At 39.0% G+C, this 27,922-nt stretch overlaps 1 protein-coding gene across 1 annotated transcript in view; it reads left to right on the forward strand.

Annotated features, from left to right (window-relative positions):
• The window catches only part of ATP13A4 (ATPase 13A4), a 121,937-nt gene that overhangs the window by 43,388 nt on the left and 50,627 nt on the right, over positions 1–27,922 (forward strand). The window contains exons 3-9 of the mRNA XM_077754538.1: positions 2,978–3,124; positions 7,589–7,659; positions 7,751–7,831; positions 9,345–9,414; positions 10,908–11,042; positions 15,386–15,455; positions 26,049–26,183. Of these exons, the coding sequence (XP_077610664.1) occupies positions 2,978–3,124; positions 7,589–7,659; positions 7,751–7,831; positions 9,345–9,414; positions 10,908–11,042; positions 15,386–15,455; positions 26,049–26,183 (709 nt within the window). The remainder of the gene's footprint in view (positions 1–2,977; positions 3,125–7,588; positions 7,660–7,750; positions 7,832–9,344; positions 9,415–10,907; positions 11,043–15,385; positions 15,456–26,048; positions 26,184–27,922) is intronic.

A 27,922-nucleotide genomic window follows, 5' to 3' on the forward strand; every position in this document is an offset into this window, starting at 1 on the left:
TCATTCAGGGCTGAGATCGGCTCAGGAAGGAGCCTGTGCTCTTTCCTTTTTGGATAATACCACACTGAGAACTAGGAGAAGTTGATGGTGTTGCCTGGAGTGACCGCCTCACACTGACACGCTTTTCTCTCCATTTCTTTTTTTTTTTAATATTTAGTTATTTTTGAGAGAGATAGAGAGATAGAGCATGAACAGGGGAGGAGAAGAGAGAGACACAGAATCCAAAGCAGGCTCCAGGCTCTGAGTTGTCAGCACAGAGCCCAATGTGGTGTTCGAGCCCACAGACCGCGAGATCATGACTTGAGCCGAAGTCAGAAACTTTACTGACTGAGCCACCCAGGTGTCCCTATTTCTTTGCCCTCTTTTTCCTTAAAAAGTTGGGTAGATTTCTTAAAAAATATGAATGGTTTTACAGAGTCTTTAACATACTAGTAAATAAAAGTCAATATCATTGCCTTACTCTAAGAAAGATCATTGTCTCATTAAAGTATCTTTCCTTAACCTATAGAACTATACTTTTCATTATATAGAATTATGGGTTACAGAGCTTAGGGGTAAGAAATAAACTTAAAGGCACATAGACCCAAACACCTTTGATTTAATTATGGTACAGGCTATATAATAAGATGAAGGCCTATAGGTGAATTTCGGTCTCATACTTGCCTAGACTAAGGCATACAGTTGGTGCATCGGATTGGCACAGGCCTCGGAGGGCTTGGGAGTTCCAGTGTTCCACTTTGCTGTTCCCTTTTTAGGCATTATAAGTCTAGACGTCTGTTTGCTGTCACACAGGGCCAAAGAGTGACAGTTTGGTGTGAGGAATCAGATTCTCTGCTGCCAGGAGAGCAGAGATTGTGAGAAACTGGATGCTATTTGTTATATGGTATAGAATTCAAGGTGATTTTCATTCACAAGCCACAGAAACCATGGACAACTTGTTGAAACGAAGAGGAAGGAGCCAAGATTTAGAGTGGGAAGACCTGGCTTCAGGTCCTGGTTCTTGCTGCTTATACCAGACTGGCCTCATCTGAATCTCGTTGATGGAGCACCTGGAACATAAATGTTAAATAAACATTAACTATTTTTATTATTATTTGACATTCACAAGAAACTCACTCATAAAAACATCCTAAGTGGTCAAAGGCAAAGCCCTATAATGGTGAATTATGTCAATGTCAAGATGTGTTCTATGGAATTGTTGCCTATCCTTAGAACATGCCCAAGTTCAGTGGCTCAGTCACTAAAAATGTAGCCATCGTTAGTCATTTTTAGGCTCTGAAGGTAACTATGCAAATCTGGTTTAATTTGGCTTAATTATCTTTTTTTTTAAATGAGGGTAAGAGTCAAGTTTACTGGTTTTTAGAATTAATGCATTAACTTTCAAATTTCTATTGTTTCTTTCCTCTCCCTTTCTTCTCCTCTCCCCTCCCTTCTTTTTTCCTTTCCTTCTCTTCTCTCATCTAACCCCCCTTTCCTCCTCACATCCTTTGCCTTGCTTCCCCCTCTTGCTCCTCCACCCTATGTCTCTGTCTCTCTCTGTCTCAGTCTCTGTCTGTCTCTCAGAAGCTGTGTTAGGTCTGGCTGAGCACAGATACCCACCAAGCACAGTCCCTGCCCACAGTCCGAGAAGAGTGATAAGGTGGACAGGTAAAGAGGAATGCGATCAGGTAGAATGTGGTAAGAATTTCAAGTACCCTTATAGTTTAGGGGAAAGATCACCAAGAGAAATTGGAGCATTTCTCATATATAAAGTTCGAGCTGGGTCCTACAGGAAGGTTCAAATCCAGCCATGTGGAGGCTTAAAGAGAGTAGAGGAGAATGTGTATTCTAGGCTAAGGAAGCCAAAGGAGCAAAGGCATGGAGAAGGGCTTCTCTGGAGGAGAATCAATGTAAGAGATTAGCTGCAAACAACAAACATATCTCCTCGTCTCTGTCCTTTTGCAGTGTCAGCTGGGACACCCTTCTCAGCAAGCCTGGGTGTGGTGGAGACAAGTCTCAGCTCTGACCTATATTCCTTAGGCATTAAATTGCTTCCCAGGCTTGACTTCTCTCACTGTCCTTCCTAGCTCCTGAGGTGTATCAGGCATCCCAGTGGATTTTATGTGTAGGATTTACCCATTCAGATAACAACCACAGTTATTATGGCATCAGTCTCTATGGGGACCATTGTGGTACCTGTTACGTAACCCAGTGCTGCTCACTCTAGTTTTATTCTCTGATGAAGTCAGCAGTGAATGCGAAGGAAGCAGCTGCAGTTAGGGACGCGGGGGAAGGTGTCTCCCCGATCCTACCAGTGCTAACCCTTGACAGTTACCCCTGGGCACCTTCAGTCCCTACATTCTGGTGTGGACAAACATCCACTCATTCTCACTGGGCAGGTCACAGTTCACCACATGGATGGGGATATAAGGGACAATAAAACAGGGTTCCTACCTTCCAGATGGTCTAGAAGAACGGGGAGAATACAAGACAGAAAGTGATTAGGAGCACAAGAGAGGGACAATTAGGATCTTTTGGAGTGAGTATAGTGATAGCCCCTCCTTCCCCCTGGAAGAGGTAGAATTGAAGGTAAGCCTGGAATCCCTGGGATGGTCTAATTGATCCGGTGTCCTCAACCTCAGGGACCTACAAGAAACCCTTTTGAGTGCTTGTTTGTTTGTGATGTTTTGCCTCTGGCTGTGGCCTCAGGGATTTGAAGGTAATAGCAAAANCTTTTCTGAGAATTTACCTCCCTGCTCTCGAGTTTTGCTATATATGCCATTGCCTCATATTCATACCCAGATCCCTCAATAAATGACCACAGGCTTTTTCCTTCAAGGCTTTATATCTCCCAGCTCTCATGGGCATACAACTTTGTGCAGAATGTTTATTAAGTCCATAAACTTACAGGATTATATGAAAGTGATGTGTCTCGGGTTGGATTTTAGCCTGATGAGTTCTCGCTACCTCATGGGGGTTTTGGTGTCTATTTCCTCAGGATGAATTCCACACTTACTCGTGGAAAAAGGTAATGTGGATCTACCTGTCATCATTAAACAGCACGTTTGGTGTCACTCCTGACCAGCCTCTCATCACAGATGAGGAGGACATCATAAATAAAGCCATCAGAAAGCCAGACCTAAAGGTTAGTACATTTATGCTAACTGCTAATGCTGAGGAAATTGAATTCTCTCCCCAAGATATAAGGTTAAGTTCAGATCCTCCATCACACCAATCCTCGACAGTATACACAGAACATTATAAGGAACATGTACTTTGGAGCTGGACAAAACTGAGTTCAAATCTCAGCTTTATCCTTCTAAACTGTAGAGGCTTGGTTCTGTTACTAAACTCTTTCAAACTTCTGTTTCCTCATGTATAAGATGATGATGTTAATGCCTACCTCTAATACTCATTGACGGCATTCAATAAATTAAAGGCCACAAAGATCATTATAGTGGGAAGTACATAGTAGATACCTAGTACACGTTAGCTCTGAGTAGAATCAAGCCCTCTGTATGATAATCTATGAAACAAGGTTTCTTGTATAGTAAAGATGATCACCCAGAAACATTCCAGGGACTTCCTGATGTCTGCAGAATGAACTCATTTTGAGTTCTGTCATTCAAATGTGTTTGGGTTACTGCCTCTTCTCCATTTTAAATTAGTACTAGTTGGATTATGGCTGGTTAACATTCATATGAAAAATGGATTTTATAAGACAGGCTGTTTATCTCTGAAGTTTATGTGTGTGTGGACAGTTGTTTAGATTAGCTTTATGAGCTCAAGGTCAGTTTCTTAAACTAATAAAACTCGATTGCTGAGCAGTTTCTCTATTGTCAATTGTTATCACCCGGCCATCTTAACTGCCCAAACAGACAAAAACAAAAGAGGTCAAACACCTCCAACCAACAGATTGCATGATCTGTCAGGGGGTCATTCACCTGGAAAAGTGGGCATCCCAATTCAACCTTAGGGACCTGCCCTCCCATGATTATTGACCTCCATCTTCTTTAATAAATGGACAAAACGATGAAGAAATGCTCAAATAAACACAATGTAAAGAAGGGGAGGAGGTCTTGAAATGGAAACGTCTGGCAGCAGGATGGTATCTTCATTTACCAGCATGTGGCTTACAGGGTTGGGCTAATTACTTTCTCTCTGAGCCTGGAGCTTCTTATTTCTAAAATGAGAGCAATAACCCTTTCTGCGCCTATTCCTCAGGCTGTTGTACACCTAAGATGAGAAGATGGACACTAAGGTGATTTGTGAACTGTGATGTGCTACTTTCATAAAGGACAGAAACTCTCCTTGAACATGGAGGAGAAGCTGTGGGCTTCAGCCTTGACAATACTGATGGCGAAGGCCAAAAGGGCAACAAGACCAAATGATAACCATTCAGGCCATTCAGGGAGAGTTTGGAGATCTGCTCGGTCAGGTTTATAAAGGCAGGCCACGAGGAGCCTAAGTATTATCATGGGATTGCGTGCAAAACTAAAACCCAGTGCTTAACCTGTTAAACAGGACGCTCTCACAACACGTTCCAACAAGAAATGAGGCGCGGGAAGCCTGGGGAGGGGCAGGCGTCCTGGTTCGGAGCAGAAAGCTGAAAATCACCCCACCACACACCCCTGACGTCCTCATTACAGTTTCCTGTTCTGAAGTCCTAGGAAGCGGGCAAATAAACTCCATCCCATGCAAATACTGTGCCAAATATCCTCTTATCCAGTGTCCAGAGCCTCTGAAGGTGATGAGGGAAGCAGAGAAACTCCAGGCACAGATGATTCCTGCAGGGGAATTTTTAAGATAGTTTGAAAGGTCTCTGATGGGGTCGTTCTTCTCACTCTGTGAGGAATGGCCTCAANTTCGAGCCCCACGTCCGGCTCTGCACCGACAGCACAAAGCGTGCTTGCGATTCTCTCCTTCCCTCTCTCTCTCTCTCTTTGCCTTCCTCACTCATGCACGTGCTCTCTCTCTTCCTCAAAATAAATAAATAAACTTTTTTTTTGAAGAAAAAAAAAAAGAAATTATCAGGAGATAATGGAGTCTTCTATTTTCTGGCCCAAGGTAAAACTTACCAGGAACCTCTTTATTCCTCGTTACGACTGCCTTCATCTGCTGATGTTTTGTGTCTGTTATGTTTTCTAAGCTTCACAATCTCAGTCTGTGCTGTCACATCCTCTGGTTTTAGGTTCTCTGATTGAGCAGGGGCCTCGCATTCTCCTACAGTGTGTCCTTTGAAAATGTTCTAACCCAGATTTGTGAACCTATAGAATGAACAAAGGAGGCACCCTGCACTTGATGCAGCTTGAATCCTGGCAGCTATGGGATTTTTCAGACCTTCTTCTGAGACTAGTTTGAACATTCTATCCTTTGAGAGACTGGACTTTGGAGCCAGTTGGGCTTGAGTTCAAATTTGACTCCTGCTTGATAGGGGCCATCTTGGGCAAAAGACTTAATGTGAACTTCAGGGCTGAAATGAAGGTGAAAATAATATCTGTCTACCAGAGGATGATGAAAAAGACTAAAGAGGATGTGTGAAAAGCCCCCATGTACTCAACAAGCTGTGACTACAGTCCAGCTCTGTTTGCAAAGTTGCAGGGACTGAACAAAACAGGCAGGTGTGAGACAGGAAACGTGAGGTTGCGAGGCGGACCGTGACAGCAAGTCTCCTTCAGACACTGTTTCCTGTCTCCAGCTTGCAGCTTGTGAAAGAACAATTGCTCCCAATGGCAGTGCACTCCAAGTTTAGACTGAAAATCCATTGGAAAATAGGATTTATTTTTTTAAGTTACTTTGCAACCAATCTCGTTGAAATATATCCATTCTGTAAAATAAAATATACAGTATTCAATGCTCTTATTGAGTAACTATGAATATGTGCGTGCGTGTGCATGCACGTGCACGTTCGTGTACACATACATATATTTATTGAATAGGATCAAGATTGATTTGATGTATTCCAGGCTTGGAGCTTAGGGATTTTACCTCTATTTCTAGTTGTCCTGTGGTTGTACAAAGCATTCATTCACTTATTTACCAATACACATGTATTGAACACTTATTAGGGTTCAGCTGTACACTCTTCTCAGTTCTAGAATTTATCTAATGATTATACTGATGCACTCTTCTTAGGAATAGACCATACCCAGAAGAGCACACTGGAAATTAGAGATAATCTGCTCAATTGCCTCAATTTATTCATGGGGAAGCTAAGGTGCAGAGAAATTTACTTGAGTTTCTCAAGGACACAATTATCAGAGTAACTATAAAAGGAAGACACTGTAGGGGACAGCTGGGTGGCTCAGTTGGTTAAGCGACTGACTTTGGCTCAGGTCATGATCTCACAGTTTGTGGGTTCAAGCCCTGCCTTGGGCTCTGTGCTGACAGCTCAGAGCCTGGAGCCTGCTTCCAATTCTGTCTCCCTCTCCCTCTGCCCCTCCCCCTGCTTGCAGTCTGCCTCTCTCTCAAAAATAAATAAACATTAAAAAAATAAAATAAAAGGAACACACGGTTTCTCAACTTTGGCTGCACAGTAGAACTCTCTGCGGAAATTTAAAAATATTTATGCCCAGGTTGCACCCCAGACAAGTGAAGTCAGAATCTCTTGGGGGTGAGACCCTGGCGTTAGTACTTTTTTTAAAGCTTCCAGTTAATTCCAACGGGCAAAATGAGGTTATAACCATTGTTCCATAACAATATGGCATTGTATCTCCTCGTGCTCAGGCCACCAGCTAATGGAAATTCAGATTCACATATAAAGTTGCTTCAAGAATCAGAAACAGGAGGGCATCATTGCCATAAGCATTAACCTTACCTTTCCTTTTCACTGCTGACATCAGACGCTCATGTCCTGGAATACATTTTCTTGCAATAACCTCCCGACTCTTCTAGAAACTGCTGCTAGCCTAATCCTTTTCACTGTCTCTTCCGTAGTTTTCTCTGAAAGTCCATTGTCCACAGACAAAGTCCTAGATACTTCACCCTAGCATTTGAGACTTGACACTCTCATCTTTATTTATCTTTCCAACCTCATTCTCCAGTCTGCAGTCAAGTAGACCCACTCATTTGCCCCTCCTCACAACTGACTTGTGCAAAATCTCTTTGACATGACCTCTTTCCTTCTCATCTGAGCAAAAGTCTTTCAGTCCTTCAAGGGGCAGCTTGGATGCCATCACCGCCACGATGCCTTCGGTCATCTGCCCTCTCTATATTTCTACAGTATTTCGATACTATACATTTTACATGATTATATTTTTATTTCTTTGACATGTATATATTTGACTGTCTGGTATAGTTTTCACTTTTGTAACATATTTTCTTCCTTTGTTAGGTTATCAATAACCTAGTGGAATGCAGAGATGGAGTTTTACTCATATACTTACCTGTATAGTAAGCCCACGTGTGATACACATCGACTGAATGAAAACTTCTAAGAATGCCAGTTGTGTAGCAGGGAAAGTTGCAGTAAGTTAGGAAAGGATAATCTTTAAAAATTATATTAGAGCTCTATTTTTGCCTTCTTCCGCAGGTGTTTCTTTAGCCACCGAACTGCTGTGTATTTACTGACCCCAAAACTAGAGACTTTCTTAGTACTTTTCTTTTGCAGGTGAGATGTATAAAAGTGCAGAAAATAAGATATGTTTGGAACAACCTAGAAGGACAGTTCCAGAAAATTGGGTAAGTGGTTTCAGCACTTTCATCCAAAAGAGAGAGACTTATTGCAAAAATATTATTTCTAAATAGGTCTTTCTCATTATTATTCTTTCAGTTCTTTGGAAGACTGGCTCAGTTCTGCCAAGATACATCTCAAATTCGGATCAGGTCTAACAAGAGAAGAGCAAGAGATTCGGTACGATGCCTACTGTTTTCTACATCAGCTCAAAAGGATCGTTGCCATTAGACCAATAGAGAGCCTAGCATATCATTATCTTAGCTGGTCAATATCAGGAAGCTTTGTAATGGTCTATTCAGTATTGTTAAATTAAATGCATGCACATACCTTCCCTCACTTCATCGGAGCAGCATTGTGGGGGAGGTAGAATGAATGTCCTCATCATTCCAATGTAACACATGAGAAATCTGAGGCTCACAGAGGTTTGATGGCCTGAACAAAGTCACATGGATGGGAGGTGATAGAAAAAGAGCTGAGTCTCACACTCTGAGTACAGGTTTAGTTCTCTTCCTACTCTACACAGAGCTCCTCAAGGTTATAATAATGGGGTTGAGCCAATTTTGCTTGTAATCAGGAAATATATTTTATAGCAAGATCACATCATTGAATAATAATTGTAGAGCAGCAGAAACTATTATGCAAGACCTGCAGCTCCATGGTTCCAAAGCTGTCCCTGGGCAGAGGAATCAGGCTGAGGAAGAGCAAAGTGCTGAAGTCAAGAGCCTATCAGTAATTCACTGTGTGGTTTTGAGCAAGGAACTTTTCATTTCGGGCTTTGGCTCCCTAGTTGTTAAAAAGGGGAGGAGGGCTTTGTAAATGCCTTGCTGGTTCTAAGTTTCTCTGATTCTCACATTCCTCTGCACGCCATTTTCCAGTACTTCGAAGGGACCTAGAGCCATGTAGCATCGGCTTCGCCTAGAAGCTGGTTAGAAATGCAGAATCTTAGACCACACATCATCCCTTTGAATCAGAATCTTCATATTAACAAGACCATGGAGTCATCTGTATGGACACCAAAGCTTAGGGGGCACTGCTCTAATACATTTGGCCAAGCTACTTGATCTGAATGTCTGTATAGAAGGCACAGAGGGAGTGATCAGTGTTCCCAACAGCAAAATAACTCATAAAGGGTCATTACTCTGCATAATCAAAGAAACACATCTCTAGCTTTTCAGTTAAAGGGCTGTATAACTTTGTGTACAGAGCTGTCTTTGAGATCCCAACATCTTTTTGCTCACATCAAAACGAATTCTGCAGCTTCCCAGAACTAAACAGGAGTAGGAAGGTAGGTCCAGTACCTCTTACTAGTAAAACTATTTTCCTATAATGATCCCTCCATCCCACATCCACAGAGCCATAGTTGGGGACAGAGGTGAGAGAGTGCCAATCTGGAAACTACTTGAACAAGGCAATGACTAATATTAAATACCCAAGTTGCCATGAGGAAAATATTTAGACCTCAGGAAGAATCTAATTCAGTAGATGCAACAGGATCATGTTTCTTGCTTTTGCCCTTGGGATCCTCCACCCTCCCTTCCTCAGTTATTTCGAGAAAGATGGGGATATTATGCAGCAAGGGAGGCTTACCTTGACTATAAGAAAGTGAATAGGCCTTTTTTTTTTGAATGAGTGAAAAATGAGGTTCATTTTTATTATTTGCAACTGACTGATCTATGATCTCTCCCGGTAGGAGGTTAATATGCGGGCCTAATACTATCGATGTTGAAATCACACCAATTTGGAAACTACTCATCAAAGAGGTAATCAGGACTTACTCTTGGTGCCGAATAGAAATAAAGAAGTTTAGTTCTAGTCAAACAATCAGGAATGCTACTTGCTAATAAGTAACTGTAATTTGTGATATTTTAAAATACAAAGTATAGTTTCTTCATATCTCTTTCCTACTCTTTTTCTGGGAGATCATCTTTTGCACACGTTGCCTGGCAAGGCATAAGATCCGACGATGTGTCTACTTATCCTTTAATAATTGGATGAACCTATTTTCTTCTCTTTCTTTCCTTTTTAATCCTCTGTTTCTTAGCCCTTCTCAACTTTGTGAAACTACAATAAAAATTTAAAAACTCAAGACATTTCTTATGGGCAACATATACAATTTCCTCAGCATCTAAAATTATAGGAAGAAAAACATTAGCTTGGCCTTATTAGTTCTCTTGATCTCAGTGTTTGTGTGGGAGGAAAAAAAAGGAGTTGACCATCATTTTAGAAGTTGAATTTTTCCTCTTTGAGTCTACCACTGAGCTAATTTTTCATTTTGCAGTGATTATTATGAAACTATAACCATACCACTGTACTCGGGGTCTTTTTCTGAACTCCACTTCTACTCCCACTTGCTTCTAAAAAAAACTTAGAAAACTAAAGGTATTTTCTCAATATTTCTAGTAAGAAAGGAAGCAAAAGAAGCTGATAGGAAATGTTTCTGTGTGCTCCTTTCCTCACCAGAGGCAAAGATTACCGTTCCCATCGTAGACAGATGGAAATCAACTAGAACGCATTTAAATAAGGGTGCAAAATGTCTTGTTTGCGCTAGACTCTCCCTTCTTCTACAGTGTTCTAGATGTTCATGGACAGTTTCCCAGTTTCAGCATGGCTCTCTACTTATGAGCAAATGTAGTCTTCAAGTTATCCATAAATCTAAGTTACTTTGATGGCTTTGAAGATGGCAGATAGTGTTTCCTCGGGAGGAACAACAGACTCCAGAGCATTTTAACTCTGTAAACCTGAACTAATACCTCACCCTTCTGAAGGCCAGTACATATGAACTGGACCTGATAACATCCACACCCTACACCCTTGTGATGGTCATCATGAGGACCCATGAGACACTACTTTGTAAATGATAAGGTGCAGCAGTGATTAAAAGTAAGTGCTCCAGGGTTCAAGCCCTATTCTGTGATTGTTGCAGCTGGGTGACCTTCAGCAAGTTTCTCAAGAATCTCACTGCTCAGATCTTAAGATCTGAGGCTCAGCTTCTCCATCTTTGAAATGGAGATAAGTAATAGCTTCTGGGTAATAAGGTAATTATGGAAATTAAATGAGAAAATTCAGGTAAACTTGCTATGCACTGTGTCTGGCACATGACAATTGCTGAATAAATACAATAAGAATGAGAATATTGTGTGAGGTGTTTGATGTCACAGAGATGCTTAGGAAAGCGAACGAGAATAAGTCAATGCATAGCTCAGTGTAAAGACTAAATACCCTCCTTGTCTTCCTTTTTTGTGTCTGCCAACAGGTTTTAAACCCATTTTACATATTTCAACTCTTCAGTGTCTGCTTGTGGTTTAGTGAAGACTATAAGGAATATGCTCTTGCCATCATAATCATGTCCGTCATGTCCATAGCTTTGACGGTATATGATCTCAGAGAGGTGAGTTTTTTTTTTGCCATCCATCTTGTGGCCACTGAAAGGGGCCAGTAGGAACTCCATTGAAATGTTGTTAGAAAGAAGACTCAGGAAATCGCCATTGCCCACTCCGCAATAAACGAGACCAAGTTGGTAAATATCTAGCACAAATATTGGTATTGAAAAGTGTTAGTCCTTTTCCTTCCATTACATCCCGATTCCTAACCTTCCAAGTTATTTTTTCTCCTCTCTTAAGTTTACTCAGGCTGATCAGTCAGAGGAATTTACAAATCTCTATGAATGGTGAAGAAGTGAAAAGATATGTACAGAGAATACTTTGGGATCTTGAAGAGGGTGGAAGGTGGAAGTGTCTCTTTAATAATGACTCTTTGCCCTCTCCGGTTGGTCGGTACTTATTTGCCAAAGCCTGAGTCCAACTCTTGGCTTTCTTTTTACCCACACCAGGGGATCTAGGTGCTGTTGGGAAAAAGTCATGTAAAACAGATTGGTTGATCGCACTCTAAGTCCATGTACTCCATCCTCATTTGGGCAAGCTTTCTGTATGTCCCTGGTGAATGTACTCTCCCAGTCTCAAAATTAAGAATTCAACCCAACTATCTCTCCATGATAGAGATCTCACATTCATCTCATATTCTACTTCTCCTCTAATTCAGCAGATAATCTCACCACTTGTTCCACAAAGAAAATAGAAGCTAGGAGACAGGAATTTGCTCAACTCCGTACTCTCCAACTGTCAAATGACCCTGTTTCCACCTCCCTCCCATGATAGAAGACAAAGGGCCCTCCGCCTGTGCTTGCCATAGCATTCTCTCCCACCCGCTCAGGGTGTTGTGTGGTCATTGAATGACCTCCTCACTCCCTCCCCTAAGGGCCTTTCGGTTAGCATGTAAATGTGCTCCAGTGAGGAAACAATCATTTCTTTTGACCCTGCTTCTGCCTTTAGCTACTACTCTACCTGTCTTCTTCCTTTTACAGCAAAACTTCTTTATGCATGCTCTCATCACTTATTCATCTCCTGGTCTCTTCTCACTGTATTGACCTGATTTCCTCTCTTGTGACTCCATTGGAGAACTCTTGTTAAGGTCACCACTATAATGTTAAGGCCATTGGTGGTTATAATTCCTTTTTTAGGGGCACCTGGGGTGGCTCAGTCAGTTGGGCATCTGACTCTTGATTTCAGCTTGGTTCATGATGGGACTGAGCCCCATGTTGGACTTTGCGCTGGGCGTGGAGCCTGCTTGAGGTTCTCTCTCTCCCTCTCTCTCTCTCTGCCCTTCCCCTGATCACATTCTCCCTCTCTCTCAAAATAAGTAAATAAACTTTTTAAAATGAAAACTAAAAAAATTCTTTTCTTAAACTAGTTATTTTTTTCTTAATAGGAGTAATATATGGACATGATTTTTTAAAAGTTCAAATAGAACACAAATAAAAAGTAAATATCCCTCCCACTTTGGATCTCGCAGTGTCCAGGTTCCCTCTGCAAAGACATCTACTGGGATCAGATGTTTTATAACCTTGAGCAGTATTAAACACATATGCACTAATTTGTTTCACACAAGCGGAAATACACTATGTACACTGTGTGCACTTGCATTTTTCACTTAATCTATCCTAATATCTTTTCATGTCTGCACAAATATGTTCTCTAGATATACCCTAATTTTTTAAACCAGTCTTAATGTTGATGGATACTTAGATTGCTTCTAGTCTTTTGCTATTAAAACAATGACAATTCTCGCATGTGTATCTTTTCACACTTCCACATATATATGTGTTTATAAATATATATAAATTATAAGTATATGTAATTTATATTACATATAAATATTGATATAAAAGTTCATATGTGTGTGCTTATATATATTGATATGGAGGCATACAATTTTTATACGTGAAATTACTTAATTATAAACTAGGTATATTATTTTCATAGACATTGTCAAAATGCATCTTAAACAAGTAATACTAATTTACACTCCTCCCAACAGTAGATGAGTGTTGGCTTCCCTTATCTTTGCCAATATAAGTGAAAATAGAATCACATAACTTAAACAGCATGTTTTGCATTCCAAGTTGAGCACTAGCTCATGTCCTCAGCTATTTGTATTTTCTTTCACTGTGAACTGTATTCGTGTCCTTCATTAATTTTTATTGGACTGTTGGTCTTTTGTTTGATGATTTCATGGTTCCCCTCCCACAGTGGACACTTTTTTTTTTTTTTTCCACCCTGCGGGCTTTCCTAAACCTCTCAGTTGCATTTGATAGCTAACTGGCCCATTGCTTCTTTTTGAAGTGCTCTTTCCCTTCGACTTCAGGGACAACACTCTCCATCCTCTCTAGTTGCTCATTTTCAATCACTTTTTATGGTTTATCTTCCTCTCCCTGGCCTTTTGTGGGGGAGGCAGTGTCTCGAAAGCAAAACAATATGCAAATTATACAGTGTATACTCTACCTCATACACAATGTATGTTCTATCTTTCTCTTCCCTTCCACTTGTACAATCACATTTGTTAGTTCCTTGTGTTTTCTTCCAAAAAAGTTTTTAGGCAAATCAAGGAAATGCAAATAGATGTACTTTGTTTTTTTCTTTCTTTCTTATGGAAAAGGTAGCATCATTATATAATTTCCTATCTTGCTTTATTTTTATTCATAATATATGGCTTGATGGCCTTTTCATGTGAGTATATTGAGTCTTCATTATTCTGATAGCTGTATATACTAATGAATTCTAAAATGACTTTCAAATTTATGTATATTTCCAGTCCAAGTATTTCTTTTGGGGTTGAGGCTTATAAATTCAACAACCTATTTGATTCAAAGTCACTTACTTAGGAAAGCTTTCTGTTGTTGCTTCTATTGGCTGTATATGCTCCAAAGGCACATTTTTTTTCTTATTATTGATTGTAATGATACATTTATGTTTGTGGTTATTTGATTAAATATATTTCTCCCAGTGGGTTGTAAATTCCTTGCTAGTAAGAACTATGTCTTTTTTTTTTTTTGGACCATTCTATCCGTACCTCTTAGCATAGTCCCTAGCACAGAAAGTTTGTTTAATAAATGTTGAGTGAATGCAAAAATGAATAAAAGCATAAGTTAATAGCAGAACACTCTTTCACCTTGTATTACTCTATTAATCATTCTTAGGACATATTAATCAGATTTATAAATGATTTATGCTAGGAGGTTTAGGGGGTATCATAAATGGCAAAATCAGAACCAAAAAAAAGTGAATACACTAAATGATTAGGAGTTTTAACCCCTAGTGGGGCGCCTGGGTGGCTCAGTCAGTTAAGCATCCAACTTCGGCTCAGGTCATGATCTTGCGGTTCGTGGGTTCGAGCCCCGCATCGGGCTCTGCGCTGACACCTCAGAGCCTGGAACCTGCTTCAGATTCTGTGTCTCCCTCTCTCTCTGACCCTCCCCTGCTCNCTCTCCTAGAAATAAATAAAAAAAACATTAAAAAATTTAAAAAAAAAATTAAAAAAAAAAAAGGATTTTTAACCCCTAGAACCATATAGGTCTTTTATATATAGTAGTTACTTTTCTTTTCTTTTCTTTTTTTTAATGTTTATTCACTTTTGAAAGAGAGAGAGATAGAGCATGGGTGGGGCTGGGACAAAGAGAGCGGGAGACACAGAATCTGAAGCAGGCTCCAGGCTCTGAGCTGTCAGCACAGAGCCCAACGCAGGTCTCAAACCTACGAACTGCGAGACCATGACCCGAGCTGAAGTTGGCCGCTTAACCGAATGAGCCACCCAGGCCCTCCTCTTTTACACAAGAGTTTCTTAATAAATGTGAAATCAAATGTAATTTTATTGTATATTTGCTTTATATCCTCTTATTGATTGACTCTCAAAGTCCTGTGTATTTCATATATGAAAACAACATATACTAAGAGGAAATAGTAGGCACCACTAAAACTCTTACAAAGTTATAGATTAAGAACACTGATGTGGGATAACTCAAAACTGAAATAACACTTCTCAAAGCTATTTAGGTATGAACATATATCTTGAATGATTAAAGTTCTTGATGTTCTCTACTAAAAGAACTAAACACAAATGTATGGTCATCAAAAACTACTTTGAGTGAACAGAGTGTGCTGGGAAACTTCTTTCTATCAAAGAACACATGCTTCTTACTGCTGGTGAACAGCACAGCAAGTTGGATGACTTTTCAGGTGACTAATGGGCTACTTAGTCTTTCATTTTTAGCCAGTGCATTCATCTGGGAACAAGTCCGTGCTCTGTCTTTAAAGAGACTAGCACTTTACTGAATTAATACCTGGGACTTACCCTCCAATAGAGAAGCCTTTTTTCCCATTTTCCTTTCTTCTTTTTCAGCAATCTGTAAAGCTCCACCGTCTAGTTGAGTCACATAATAGCATTACAGTCGCCGTATGTGGGAGAAAAGGTAAGTCTGATTATTTTAGATCAATGTGTTGTGCACAAGGAATCAAAACAGGATTTAAACTTGTTTTAAACTGATTGTTTCTACTACTTTCCTCTTCATATGCGGGCTTTTTTTCTGGTACTTTTACTTAAAGGAATGAGGGACTTGAGACATTTTCACCTTAAAAAGAACTTTACTGAAGTAAAATTGACATACAATAAACTGAATACATTTAGAGTGTACAATTTGATAGATTTCGACTTATGTACATCTGTGTAACTATCACCTCAATAAAGGTAATGACTACCCACTACCCCCAAAAGTCGCCTCCTGTCTGTTTATAATCATCCCTTTCAACCTCTCCCTACCCATCCCCAGCCTCAGGCAACTGCTTTGCATGTTTAGAATTTTATACAGGGGCACCTGGGCTGCTCAGTGGGCTGAGTGTCCTACTTCAGCTCAGGTCATGACCTTGCAGTTTGTGAGTCTGAGTCCCCCATCGGGCTCTGTGCTGACAGATCAGAGCCTGGAGCCTGCTCCGGAGTCTGTGTCTCCCTGTCTGTCTGCCCCTCCCTCGCTCATGCTCTGTCTCTCTCTGTCTCTCAAAAATAAATAAACATTAAAAAAAGAAAACACCAATTGTGGAATGGCTGGGTCATATGGCAGGTAAATGTTTAACTTTTTAAGAAACTGCGAAATTGTTTTAGAAACTGTTTGTACCATTTTACGTTCTTGCCAGTGGTGTATGAGGATTGCAGTTGCTCCCTATTCTTGTCCACACTTGGTATGCTCAGTCTTTTTAATTTTAGCCATTTTTCAGCATGTGTGTAATAGTATCTCACTGTAATTTAAATCTGCATTTCCCCAACGACTAATGGCACTGACTGCCTTTTCAAGTGTTTATTTTCTACATATATATCTTCTTTGGTGAAGTTAAGATTTTGTGCCACTAGATTGACTTTTATTTTTATTTATTAAAAAATTTTTTAAGTTTATTTATTTTGAGAGAGACAGAGGCAGCATGAGCAGGAGAGGAGCAGAGAGAGAGAGAGAGAGAGAGAATCCCAAGCACGTTCTGCAATGTCAGTGCAGAGCCTGATGCCGGGCTCAAACCCGCGAAACCATGAGGTCATGACCTGAGCCAAAACCGAGTGTTGTACGCTTAACCGACTGAGCCACCCAGGTGCCCCTAGATTGATTTTTATTGACTTTTGAGAGTTCTTTCTACATTCTGAATACAAATCTTTTATCACAAAGATGATTTGCAAATATCCTTTTCTCACTTGAGGACTTGGCTTTTCATTCTCTTTACAGTGTCTCCCAAAGGGTGGATATTTCTACTTTTGTTAAAGTCTAGTTTATAAAATTTTCCTTTTTGAATCATGCTCTTTGTATCATATCTGAGAAATCTTTGTCTAATCCAAGGTTATCAAGTTTTTCTGTGGTTCCCTAATGTAAATAAGTGCTTAATACATAAGTTCTTAATGAATATCTACTTACTAAATTGATGTGAGATTTTTTTTTGAGATTTGAAAACACATTTTTATAACAATACAATGGGAAATATTGGTTATTTTCTTTATAGAATGAGAAATCCTTCACAAAATGAAGGATTGCCTTCCTTGGAAATCCTACTCATTTGGGAAATTTGTTAAAGGCTAGGGTAGATTGAACAGATTTAACAATATTTAACAACTGTGTTGCGTAAGAAGTTGGGGAGTACAAGTAGGAGATTTTCATAAAGGAGTGAATAGTTCATTTCATCCCAAAATGATTCATAGTTTTCAAAATGGAATAGTAACTATGAATATAACCTAGTGGCTATAACTCTAGTGTTTCTTTATCCAAACCTTATGAACATATCTGGTTCTCAGGAGAAGAGAGGGCTATAATTCACAACTACAATACCTATTTTTCTATCACACAAATGAGCAAACAAAAAGCTACAAAATTTGTAGCCCAAGCAGAGAGGATTTGGATCCCAGGCGCATAATGTTACAGAGAAGACAGAGAGATGCCCCCTCTCACACTTTATCTCAGACCTGCAGGAAATAGGGTTCTTTACAAAAAGGAAATGTCCTGCATGAGAGAGAAAAAAGCCACATTCAGATTAAGTGTCATGTTTGGGTTTTAACAATTGGTAGCAAAAACCAAGCTGTTTGCTTAGCTTTATTTACTTACAGTGGCTAAGAGTTTGGAGTTGCTGCTGGGAAATTGGGTGCTTGGCTGGGTTTGTAACCAAATTAGCTTTGATGAGTGGAAGACCATGTTTCTGAACTCACAAATAATCCACAACACCGCCGCTATATTCTTTTTATGAGACTATTGGTGAAGTCCTTGGTGGCTAGCTGATATCCGTGAGTGTCTTGGTTTTGTTTTGTTTTTGTTTTTCTCCAGGTATAAAAGGCCTCCTCCAGACTAGATATCATTAATGAAGCTTCTAATGGACAAATATACTTGTAATCTTTCAGGACAATCCTTTTCTTCCTACTGCAAATTAGAATAGATCTGGTCTTCTAGTTATTTTTCCTTTCAGACACAATAGAAAAATTAATGTAATAAGTAAAGTTCTGCCCACTGTGAAGGTTTTCTTCTTCACAGTCATTCTGGGACCCTTTTAAGCCAGGATCTAAAACCATGAAATATTTGGGATTCTTTCTTGTCTGTTAATGATTGCAAAAAAAACTTGAGCTGAGGTCTTTGATGTACATTGAGGAAGAGACAACAGAATGATACAATTGGGGAGACGTGTTGGGAGATGAGAAAAATGTTCTTGAAATTCACTTGGATTTTAAAAATCTGTTTGGGTCTTATTTTGTTTATAACTCTTCTACTTGATAATTGAATATTGTTGGGAACTCTTGATTTCTGTGGTCAGTAGTATCAGGTAATGTTAAATTCATGAGAGACAGGTAAAGTCTCCTAATTTCTTGAAAGCCAAGGCTGGTTTTTAGTCTCCCTCAGAGATTTAAAGCAAAAAACAAAGAAAGAAACAAAAACTACATTGGATTCTAGAATGTTTGTTGTAGGTCTCACATTTAGCTTTATATTATATTTTGAGGGTTTTTTTTTTTTAATTGAAGTTCTTTTTTTTTTTCTGCAAATAGACATTCCAATGTTCCAATATCATTTGTTGAAAAAACTATCCTTCCTCTACTGAGTTGCCTTTGCATCTTGGCCAAAAGTCAGTTGCTCACACACAGGTGGACCTGTTTCTAGACTTCCCATTCTATTCTACTACTCTATCTACCTGTCTTTATACCAATGCCACAACATAGCTTTATAATCTTGAAGTAACAGGATGTAGTCTTCTAACTTTGTTCTTCTTTTTCAGAGTTGCTTTGATGACATTGGGCCCTTTGCATTTTCATATGACTGTTAGAATCAACCTGTCAATTTCTAACAAAAAGAAAAACATGATGAAATTTTTATTGGGATTGTGTTAAATCTGTAGATCAATTTCTGAAAAATTGACATATTAATAGATTTGGGTCTTCTGATCTATGAACATAGTATGTCTCTCCATTTTTTAAATTTTGGTTAATTTGGTCTTTGATTTCGCTCAGCAGTATTTCACAGTTTTTGGTGTATGGGTCTTACACATTCTCTCTGAGATGTATTCCTAAATATTCCATGATTTTGATGCTCTTGTGAATGATATTTTTAAAGGTAACTATACAATTGTTCATTTGCCAGTAGTTTCCTCAAATGTATGTGATGATTCATCTCTATACACTCTCATGTCTGTATTCTGAACTCAGAGAGACCTCTGGATTTTGTCTGGTTTCCTCCTCCCTGCACAGTGGCCTGGGAACTCTCTAAAGGCAATAAGCTAAGCAATTATAAGGCACCTTCACTTGTTTCCTGTCTTTTGTTGCTTATTTTCAGTGCCCCAAACCATTGTTTCACATATTTTGTATGGGTTTGGTTGTTTCAGGTGGGAAGATAAATCTGTTCTTTTTTACTACATCTTTGCTGAAAGTGAATCTTCACCTTTTAAAAATATCCTGGTCATTTTCTTGCTTAGCTTTTTATGATGAAACATTTTGCATACATACAATAATGGAGAAAATACAATAATAACACCCATATAGCTATCACTCAGATTCAATGGTTATCAACTCATTGCATCCTTTTTTTCAACTGTCTTACTGCCTCCTTGACTCTAGATTATTTTGTAACGATTCCAAATATCATATGTTTTCATTTGAAAAAATTCCGTACATATGCAAAATATAAAAATTGCTTTTACAGTTATTTATCTACGGACACCTGGGTGGCCAAGTCAGTTAAGCATCCAACTTGGCTCAGGTCATGATCTCACAGTCCGTGGGTTTGAGCCCTACATCAGGCTCTTACTGATAGCTCAGAGCCTGAAGCCTGCTTCAGATTCTGTGTCTCCCTCTCTCTTCTCCTCCTCCATTCATGCTCTGTTTCTCTCTCTCTTAAAAATAAAAAACATTTAAAAATTTTTTTGAAGAATTATACATTTCTTTATCTAAAAAAAGTAAAATATCTCCATAATTAAAAAAATCAATTTTATAGAAGTGTTCAAATTTTCTTACATGAATCACAAATGTATGTTTTACATGTATATATATTTTCAAATCAGGATCTAAATAAAGTCCACATACTGCAATTCATTAATAAGTCTCTAGTTTATTTTTTATAATAATTTTTTAAATGCTTATTTGTTTTTGAGAAAGAGAGAAGAATGGAGGGACAGAGAGAGAATTCCCAGTAGGCTCCACACTGTCAGCATGGAGCCCGATGGGGGGCTTGATCTCACAAACTGTGAGATCATGACCTAAACCAAAATCCAGAGTTGGATGCTTAACTGACTATGCCACCCAGGGACCCCTAGTCTCAAGTTTATTTTAACTCTACACACTCCCTCCTCCATATCTTACATTTTCCTTGCAAAATGTTTCTTGTTAAAGATAGCAAGTGGTTCATCCTGTGGGTTTTACAGTTTGGGTTATGTTGATTGCATATTCATAAAGTTATTTAACATGATTTTCTTTTTTTTCTTTTTTCTTTTTTTAAATGTTTTATTTATTTCTAGGAGAGAGAGAGAGAGCATGAACAGGGGAGGGTCAGAGAGAGAGAGGGAGTCACAGACTGAAACAGGCTCCAGGCTCTGAGCTGGCAGTCAGCACAGAGCCTGACACAGGGCTGGAACCCACGAACCGTGAGATCATGACCTAAGCGAAAGTCGGACACCTAACTGACTAAGCCACCCGGGCGCCCCTTAACATGATTTTCTATTGCTTGCAATTCTTGTAAATTAGTAGTTAGATCCAAGGCTTGAGGTTTTGGCAAGAATACTTCATAGTTGATATTGTGAACTTCTTTTTTTTAAGTTTATTTATTTATTTATTTATTTTGAGAAAGAGAGAAAGACTGAGAGAGAGAGAGAGAGAGAGAAAGTGCGTGAGCAGGGGAAGGACAGAGAGAGAAAAGGAGAGAGAGAGAGAATCTCAAGCAGGCTCTGCACTGTCAAGGCAGAGCCCGATGTGGAGATCAATCTCAGGATGGTGAAATCATGACCTGAGTTGAAATGTAGAGTCAGACCCTTAACTAACTGAGCCACCCAGGCAATCTGATATTGTGAACTTCTAACGGGAGGTACATAGTATCTGATTATCTTCTTTTTGTGATATTAGCAGACATAAATGCTTATGATCTAGATTACTATTTCATTCGGAGTTTCAAATTTCTACTTCTATCATACCATCTTCACATACTAAGTGGAATATTTCTGTAAAGAAAAACACCCTCCTCAACTATTTTATTACCCCGAGGTTCAGTTTGTTTAAGAAATACAGAATTAATATTTGATCATTTTCTTTTATGTACCAGCTTTCAGAATAATGGATTGATCCTCTAGCATTATCCAAAGAATTTTTTTTTTGGTATCATTATGGGTGTATAATGTTAAACATTGTTGGTACATTTCCATCCCTGGCAATTTTTATTCTTACTGTGCTCAGATTGTCACATCTTTGGTCATGGAGTGCCTCCCCAGGTTGGCTTCTGAATTCTTTTGCCATGACCTCAGTAGTCTTTGAAAATTTCATTGCTTTCTGAGATGACGTGATATTCCAAGCTCATCTGGAACAATCCTGCTCCAAACCTGGACACATCCATTTTTCCAAAGAGCTCTTAGGTATGGTAGTTAGAGACCTCATCCAGAGCACGAGGAATGCTCCTTTCTGTGGTGTAAGTCACTGTTGCTAGGCCTTCTCAGGAGAGAGATAAAGGAAATAATTTTTTTTTTTAATGTTTAGTCATTTTTGAGAGAGAGAGAGAAACAGAGTACGAATAAGGGAGGAGCAGAGAGAGAGAGAGAGGGATACACAGAATCTGAAGCAGGCTCCAGGCTCTGAGCTGTCAGCACAGAGCCTGATGTGGGGCTCGAACCCATGGACTGTGAGATCATGACCTGAGCCGAAGTCGGACGCTTAACCAACTGAGCCACCCAGGTGCCCAGGAAATGATTTCTTAAAGATATGATACATTATGAGTTCATACTGGCATTTCTAATTCAAGTTCAGAACTATGGACTTTTTACTTAACTTTGTTGATTGTACTTTTATCTCTCCTTTCTCTATGTCAAATGTCCTGATTCTCAATGACTGCAACAAATTACTAATTTGTTCTGTCCCTTATACACAGTAATATCAGAATAGCAAACCAAAATACCCTGCAGGAATGTAATTCCTAAAACCAATTTCATATTTTGTTGGAATTCTTCTTATGATATACCATCTGAAATATACAAATTATACATTTTTTTAAAAAAATATGCTTCAGAGTTATTCAAAATGATTCTTCTCTGTCTGGTTATGTCGACAAACTGATAGGTTCATCTCATTCATTTTGGCTTAGATTTTTAGTGTTAGCTCTTCAAATTTATTTTTGTATTACTTTAGTAGATATTATACATAAATATATATTATATAAAATAAAAAGTTATAAACTTAATACAATTATTTATAAAATGTATAAATTATAAATTAAAGTATATGTTATGATTATATAAAATATCTACATGATTCAAAGTTAAATCCATTAAGAGAAGACATTCGGGAGTCTGGCTCCTATCTCTCCTTTTTCTACCTTGTGTACTCTCTCTATAAGAATCATTTTTGTTTGCTTTTAATTAATTCTTACATTTAAAACAAAAGTTATATATAATATCCAGATCTGTATAGTATATGTATGGAATATTATATATATTTATACTGCTGTTTAGATGACAAGGACATACCATACACATTTAGCTTATGTTTCCTGGTGTATATGCTTTACATGCTCTACTTTAATTGAAGTATCGTTGACATAGAATGTTATATTAATTTCAGGTGTATTTATATACTTAACTATGTTTCATGGAGACTCTTTCATAGAGGGATATAGAAATAGGTCTTGTGTATTTCAGCTTTATAGTACTCTTGTACATTTATTCAATCAATTCTCTATTGAAGGTTGTTTTGTTGTTGCTGTTGTTTTTTAGTTTTTTTTAGTTTTTAGTTTTTTAAGTTTTTTTACAATTTCAGATAGTGCTAAAGTAAAAAGGCTTGTTTATGCATATGTCTTTTCATATTTCCACCAGTTTATCTTTGCCGTAGATTTCGAGAAGTAAAATTGCTGAGCTAAAGGATAGATGTGTGTGTATATTTTGCTAGATAGATATTGCCAAATTTCTTTCCATGGAGATAGCACCAGCTTGCGTTTGCACCCGTAATTGTGAGAATGCCTGTTTCCCCATGGCCTTGTCAACAGACTATGCTGGCAACCTTTTAGATTTTTCTAATTAGGTAGATGGGCACTGTTATGCGTATTTATTTATTGTTTTCTTGTTTAAGGGAATAACTTGAAACTTACAGAAAAATTGCCAGAATAGTTCAAATAACTTTCTCCCTGAGCAATTCGAGAGTAAGTTGCCGAACTAAGGCTCCATACGCCTACGTATTTTAGTGTGTGTTTCTCATAGATAAGGACATTCTCCTACATAAAAAACAGTGTCGCCATTAATATCAGGAAGTTAATATTGATATATTAACAGCAGCTGATGCTCAGCCCCCATTCAAGTTTTCCCAGTGGTTTTAATAGTATTCTTCATAGGAAGGGATTCGGGAATCACACAACGATGTTGTTTGACACGTCTCTTTAATTTTCAATCTTCCCTTGACTTTCATGACCTGGACTCCTTTCACTCTGGTTATTTTGTAGAAAGTCTCTCCATCTGGATTTGTCTGATGGCCTAATAGTGAAATTCAGGTTATGCATTTTTGGCTGGAATGTCACAGAAGTGATGCTATGTCCTCAATTGCTTCCTCTCAAGTGCTACATAATTTAAATTTGTTCTATCACTGGTGATGTTAATTTGGATTACTTAATTAAATAGTATTGGCCAGATTTCTCCATTGTAAATTTACTCTTTTATTTATTTTTACTTACTTACTCTTTTATTGTAAGTAATAAATATTTTGTTGGGAGATACTTTGAGACTATATAAATAATCCATCCTCATTAAATTTACCCACTAGTTGTAGTATCCATTGGTATTTCTTGGCTAAATTATTACTTTGATGGTTGCCAAACGGTGATTTTCTAATTTTATCTTTTCTCCTACATTAATTGTAATTTTACTGTAAGAAAAAAGCTATCTTCTCTCCTCATTTATTTATCCATTTGCTTATATCATATGGATTCATGAATTCCTATTTTGTTTGATGGGTTATTGTTCATTTATCTTTATTTACTGTGATACTCAAATTGTTACACATTTAGGCAGTGAAAGCCTGTTAAATTGGCTTTGACGTTTTTTCTGTCTCCATCTTGCCTTGAGCAACAAAATGTTCTGGCTTATACTTTTATTGGCCCAGACTTATAATCAACCATTTTCTTAAGGAACACTGATTCTTTCTGGGGGAAGGAATAGAATTTAGAAACCAAAATTTGGGTACTAGGTATGCATGTTATTATTGGGGTTTCACTGCATCCAGGTCCTCTCAGAGAACAGAATTAGTGCATATATGTATATCAAATGATAAGCAAACTTATTATGTATGTATGTATTCTTACATACATGTACATTTACACATCGCTATTATTTCCCTATCTATTTATCTATTGAAAACCACCAGTTTACATTGTTGTCTCTAATTCTTTTTTGTTGTTGTTTTTTTTTTGTTTGTTTGTTTTATTTTATTTTTGAGAGAGAGAGAGACAGTGTGAACAGGGGAGGGTCAGAGAGAGAGGGAGACACAGAATCCGAAACAGGCTCTAGGCTCTGAGCTGTCAGCACAGAGCCCGATGCGGGGCTCGAACCCATGAACCGTGAGAACATGACATGAGCCGAAGTTGGACGCTTAACTGACTGAGCCACCCAGGCATCCCGGTTGTCTCTAATTCTAACCCAATACCACAGAGTTCATTCTAGATTTATTTCCATCTATATTTTTAAGTTGCTTTCTTCATGAGAAACCTGGCTCTCATTCGCCTCATTGTATCTACTTATTCTATCAGTCCCTGCTAAGTGGAACCCGTCATCCATCATTGCCGATGTTCTCCCCCACTTCCATGTAGACATCTTTTTTCACCTTGGTTGGATTCCAATATCGCACACCAGGCCACTGTCACCAAGGCGGCCCTTCTCTCCTTCCCTGAGCTCTGACACCCTTCGCCAGGCCATGTAAACACCTGTCCATTCTGCTTTAGCTCCAAAACCTGCAGCAGGTTGCCACCCACATCCTCACCCAACCCGACGTTCTGCAAGGATGCCTATTTTATTTAACCCCTCTAGCTTTGGGATTGAGTTAGGAAGGAAAAAAGTAAAAGAAAGCAGACAGGAAGAAAGGAAGGAAGATAGGTAGGAGGGAAGGAATTTTCCTTTTTCAAATTATGAGTAAGAATGAGATCTTCAAATGTTTAACATGCCACTTGCATTGTGTGTGTGTGTGTGTGTGTGTGTGTGTGTGTGAACTATCTGTGAACATCTCTAGCAATTTTGCTGTAGTCATTTGCTATACATCTCTTTTTTCAGGACCTCCTTTATATATCTTTCGTAATGTAATATAATGAAATGTAAATTTCAAACACGTTTTCTAAATTTGCCTTTAGGTTTTTTCTCGGTTTTTATTTTATGCAATTTATTACTTTTTTTTCTTATTGTTCCCAGATTTTGAATCAGGATTGAGGAATAGTTTCCTTTTTTAAAAAAATAATTTATTTTCCAGTTGGCTGACATACAGTGTATACCGTGTGCTCTTGGCTTTGGGAGTAGATTCCTGCGATTCATCACTTACATACAACACCCAGTGCTCCTCCCAACAATGCCCTTCTCAGTGCCCACCACCCATTCCACCTCCTCCCCTGCCCCCCCACCCCCCACCNCCCTCACGGTCTTCTGTTCAGTTTCTCAGATTCCACCTATGAGTGAAAACATGGTATCTGTCTTTCTCTGCCTGACTTATTTCACTGAGCATAACACCCTCCCATTCCATCCACGTTGCTTTTTCATTGATTTCCAATTAAGCTAAATGTTGGACTATGTTTTTGTAAGAAAAAAAAATCTGACTCGACTGTACCATCTCACACTTTCAGGTGGAGTCCGAGAGCTGGAATCGCGCTTCCTGGTACCCGGAGATCTTTTAATTTTGACGGGGAACAAAGTACAAATGCCATGTGATGCCATCCTGATTGATGGCAGCTGTGTGGTAGACGAAGGCATGCTGACAGGTATGGTTCTGTCTCACGACTTACAGCCTCGGCAAGCTCTCCCAGGTTCCTTCTCTATCACAACAACAGTGCAAAGCATGGGGCTTGATGTGGGACATTCCCCCTCCATGAGTCTTACTTAACTTAAGGGTTCAAATCAAAGCTGCTTTTCTATGAGCTAAGTTTGTTACAGTTGTAATTTTCTGAGTGCATTTTCTTCGTGAACAAAGGGTATTGCAACCCTGTTATTTTACCTTAAAAGACTGTACAGATCATTAGACATTGCAGAATCATCCATGACTTTTATGTTTAGTATTTCATATAAAATATGTCTTCTGATGAACTTAGAAGATACGAAAGCTATTGCTGACATACTGAAACCCGGAAGGTCAAGTCCAAGCTCTTCCTGGCTTGGCTTGAATATGTCAAAAAGTTCATGACAAAGGATTTGGCACATTCGCTACTTGAAAATACACACTGGGACTTTGGGACTAATTGCATTTCATTTTTAAATAGCGTGCTGGAGCGGGGAGGGAGCTTAGAGGTCACTGCATTTCATGGATATGGAAGCTGAGGTCCAGAGAGAAGTGACTTGCTCAAGGTCACAGTGCTTTGAATTCTCACGAGTGCATTTGAGGAGATGTTGTGCCAACATTTCTGTGAGATAAAGAAGAATCATAAAGCCTTTTTCACAGATGGACTAAGGGGCTGAGAAGACGCACTGACATACTGTTGTTCCCACTAGAGCCCAAATTGAATCCATTTCCCCTGGACAGACCAGGAGGGCATGAAATGGAAATAAAATGTATCTTTCTTCTATGTACATTTACCAAAAAATAATATTTTTTATTAAAATCTTTTTTAATATTTATTTATTTTTCGAGACAGAGAGAGACAGAGCATGAGCAGGGGAGGAGCAGAGAGAGGGAGACACAGAATCCAAAACAGGCTCCAGGCTCTGAGCTGTCAGCACAGAGCCCTACACGGGGCCACTTGCCCCCAATTTTTTTTTAATGTGTGGCAGGCCAGGTTTCTTTCTATAAGGATCTGTAGATTTGTAAAAATCCCTTAGTGCTGGGGCTTCTGCAGTGCTAAATACCTTTCTCCTGGCCAAAAGTGGCCCTAATATACTGGGACGTATCTCTGACTTTGTACTGCCCACTCTACAAAGGCCAATGGAAGACTTCACAAGGTTTATTCCTCACAACAGACCCTAATTGCTTCCACAACTTCATTCACAAGCCTGTATTAGCACTTCAGCCCGCTGCGGTCTGCTCCTTCCATGTCACTGGCAACAATCACCGGTGCCCCAATTGCCAAATCCAATGGATTCTTTAGATTTCTCTTCTTGTTGACCTCTCTGCTGCTTTTGATGATTCTGACCATCTTCCCCTTTAGAAAACTCTCTTCTCCCTAACTGTGCAAGACTGCACCATGGCCCCATGTGTCTCATGCTGTTCCTGATCGTCGATGGTGCTCAGAGCTATGTCCTCGTCCTTACACTTGGTCCCTCAGTAATCTCCTCTCTCCTGTGGCTTTAATCATAGCCTGTAAGGTGGCAAACTCTGACTCAATGTCACTGGTCAAGGCTTGTCCCTTGAACTCCAGGCTCAAATAAATAAGTGCACGACCTCTCAACGTAGCCATTCCACAAGGCATCTCCAACTCATGGTGACCATAGGCAATTCTTCTTTCCTCCTATAATTCATGTGTTGATGACGAATGCCACCCTCTGCTCGTTCTCCCAAGTCAGGAACCGG

This window comes from Crocuta crocuta, unplaced genomic scaffold (genome assembly GCF_008692635.1).
Source record: "Crocuta crocuta isolate KB4526 unplaced genomic scaffold, BGI_CrCroc_1.0 scaffold70, whole genome shotgun sequence".
NCBI lineage: Eukaryota > Metazoa > Chordata > Mammalia > Carnivora > Hyaenidae > Crocuta > Crocuta crocuta.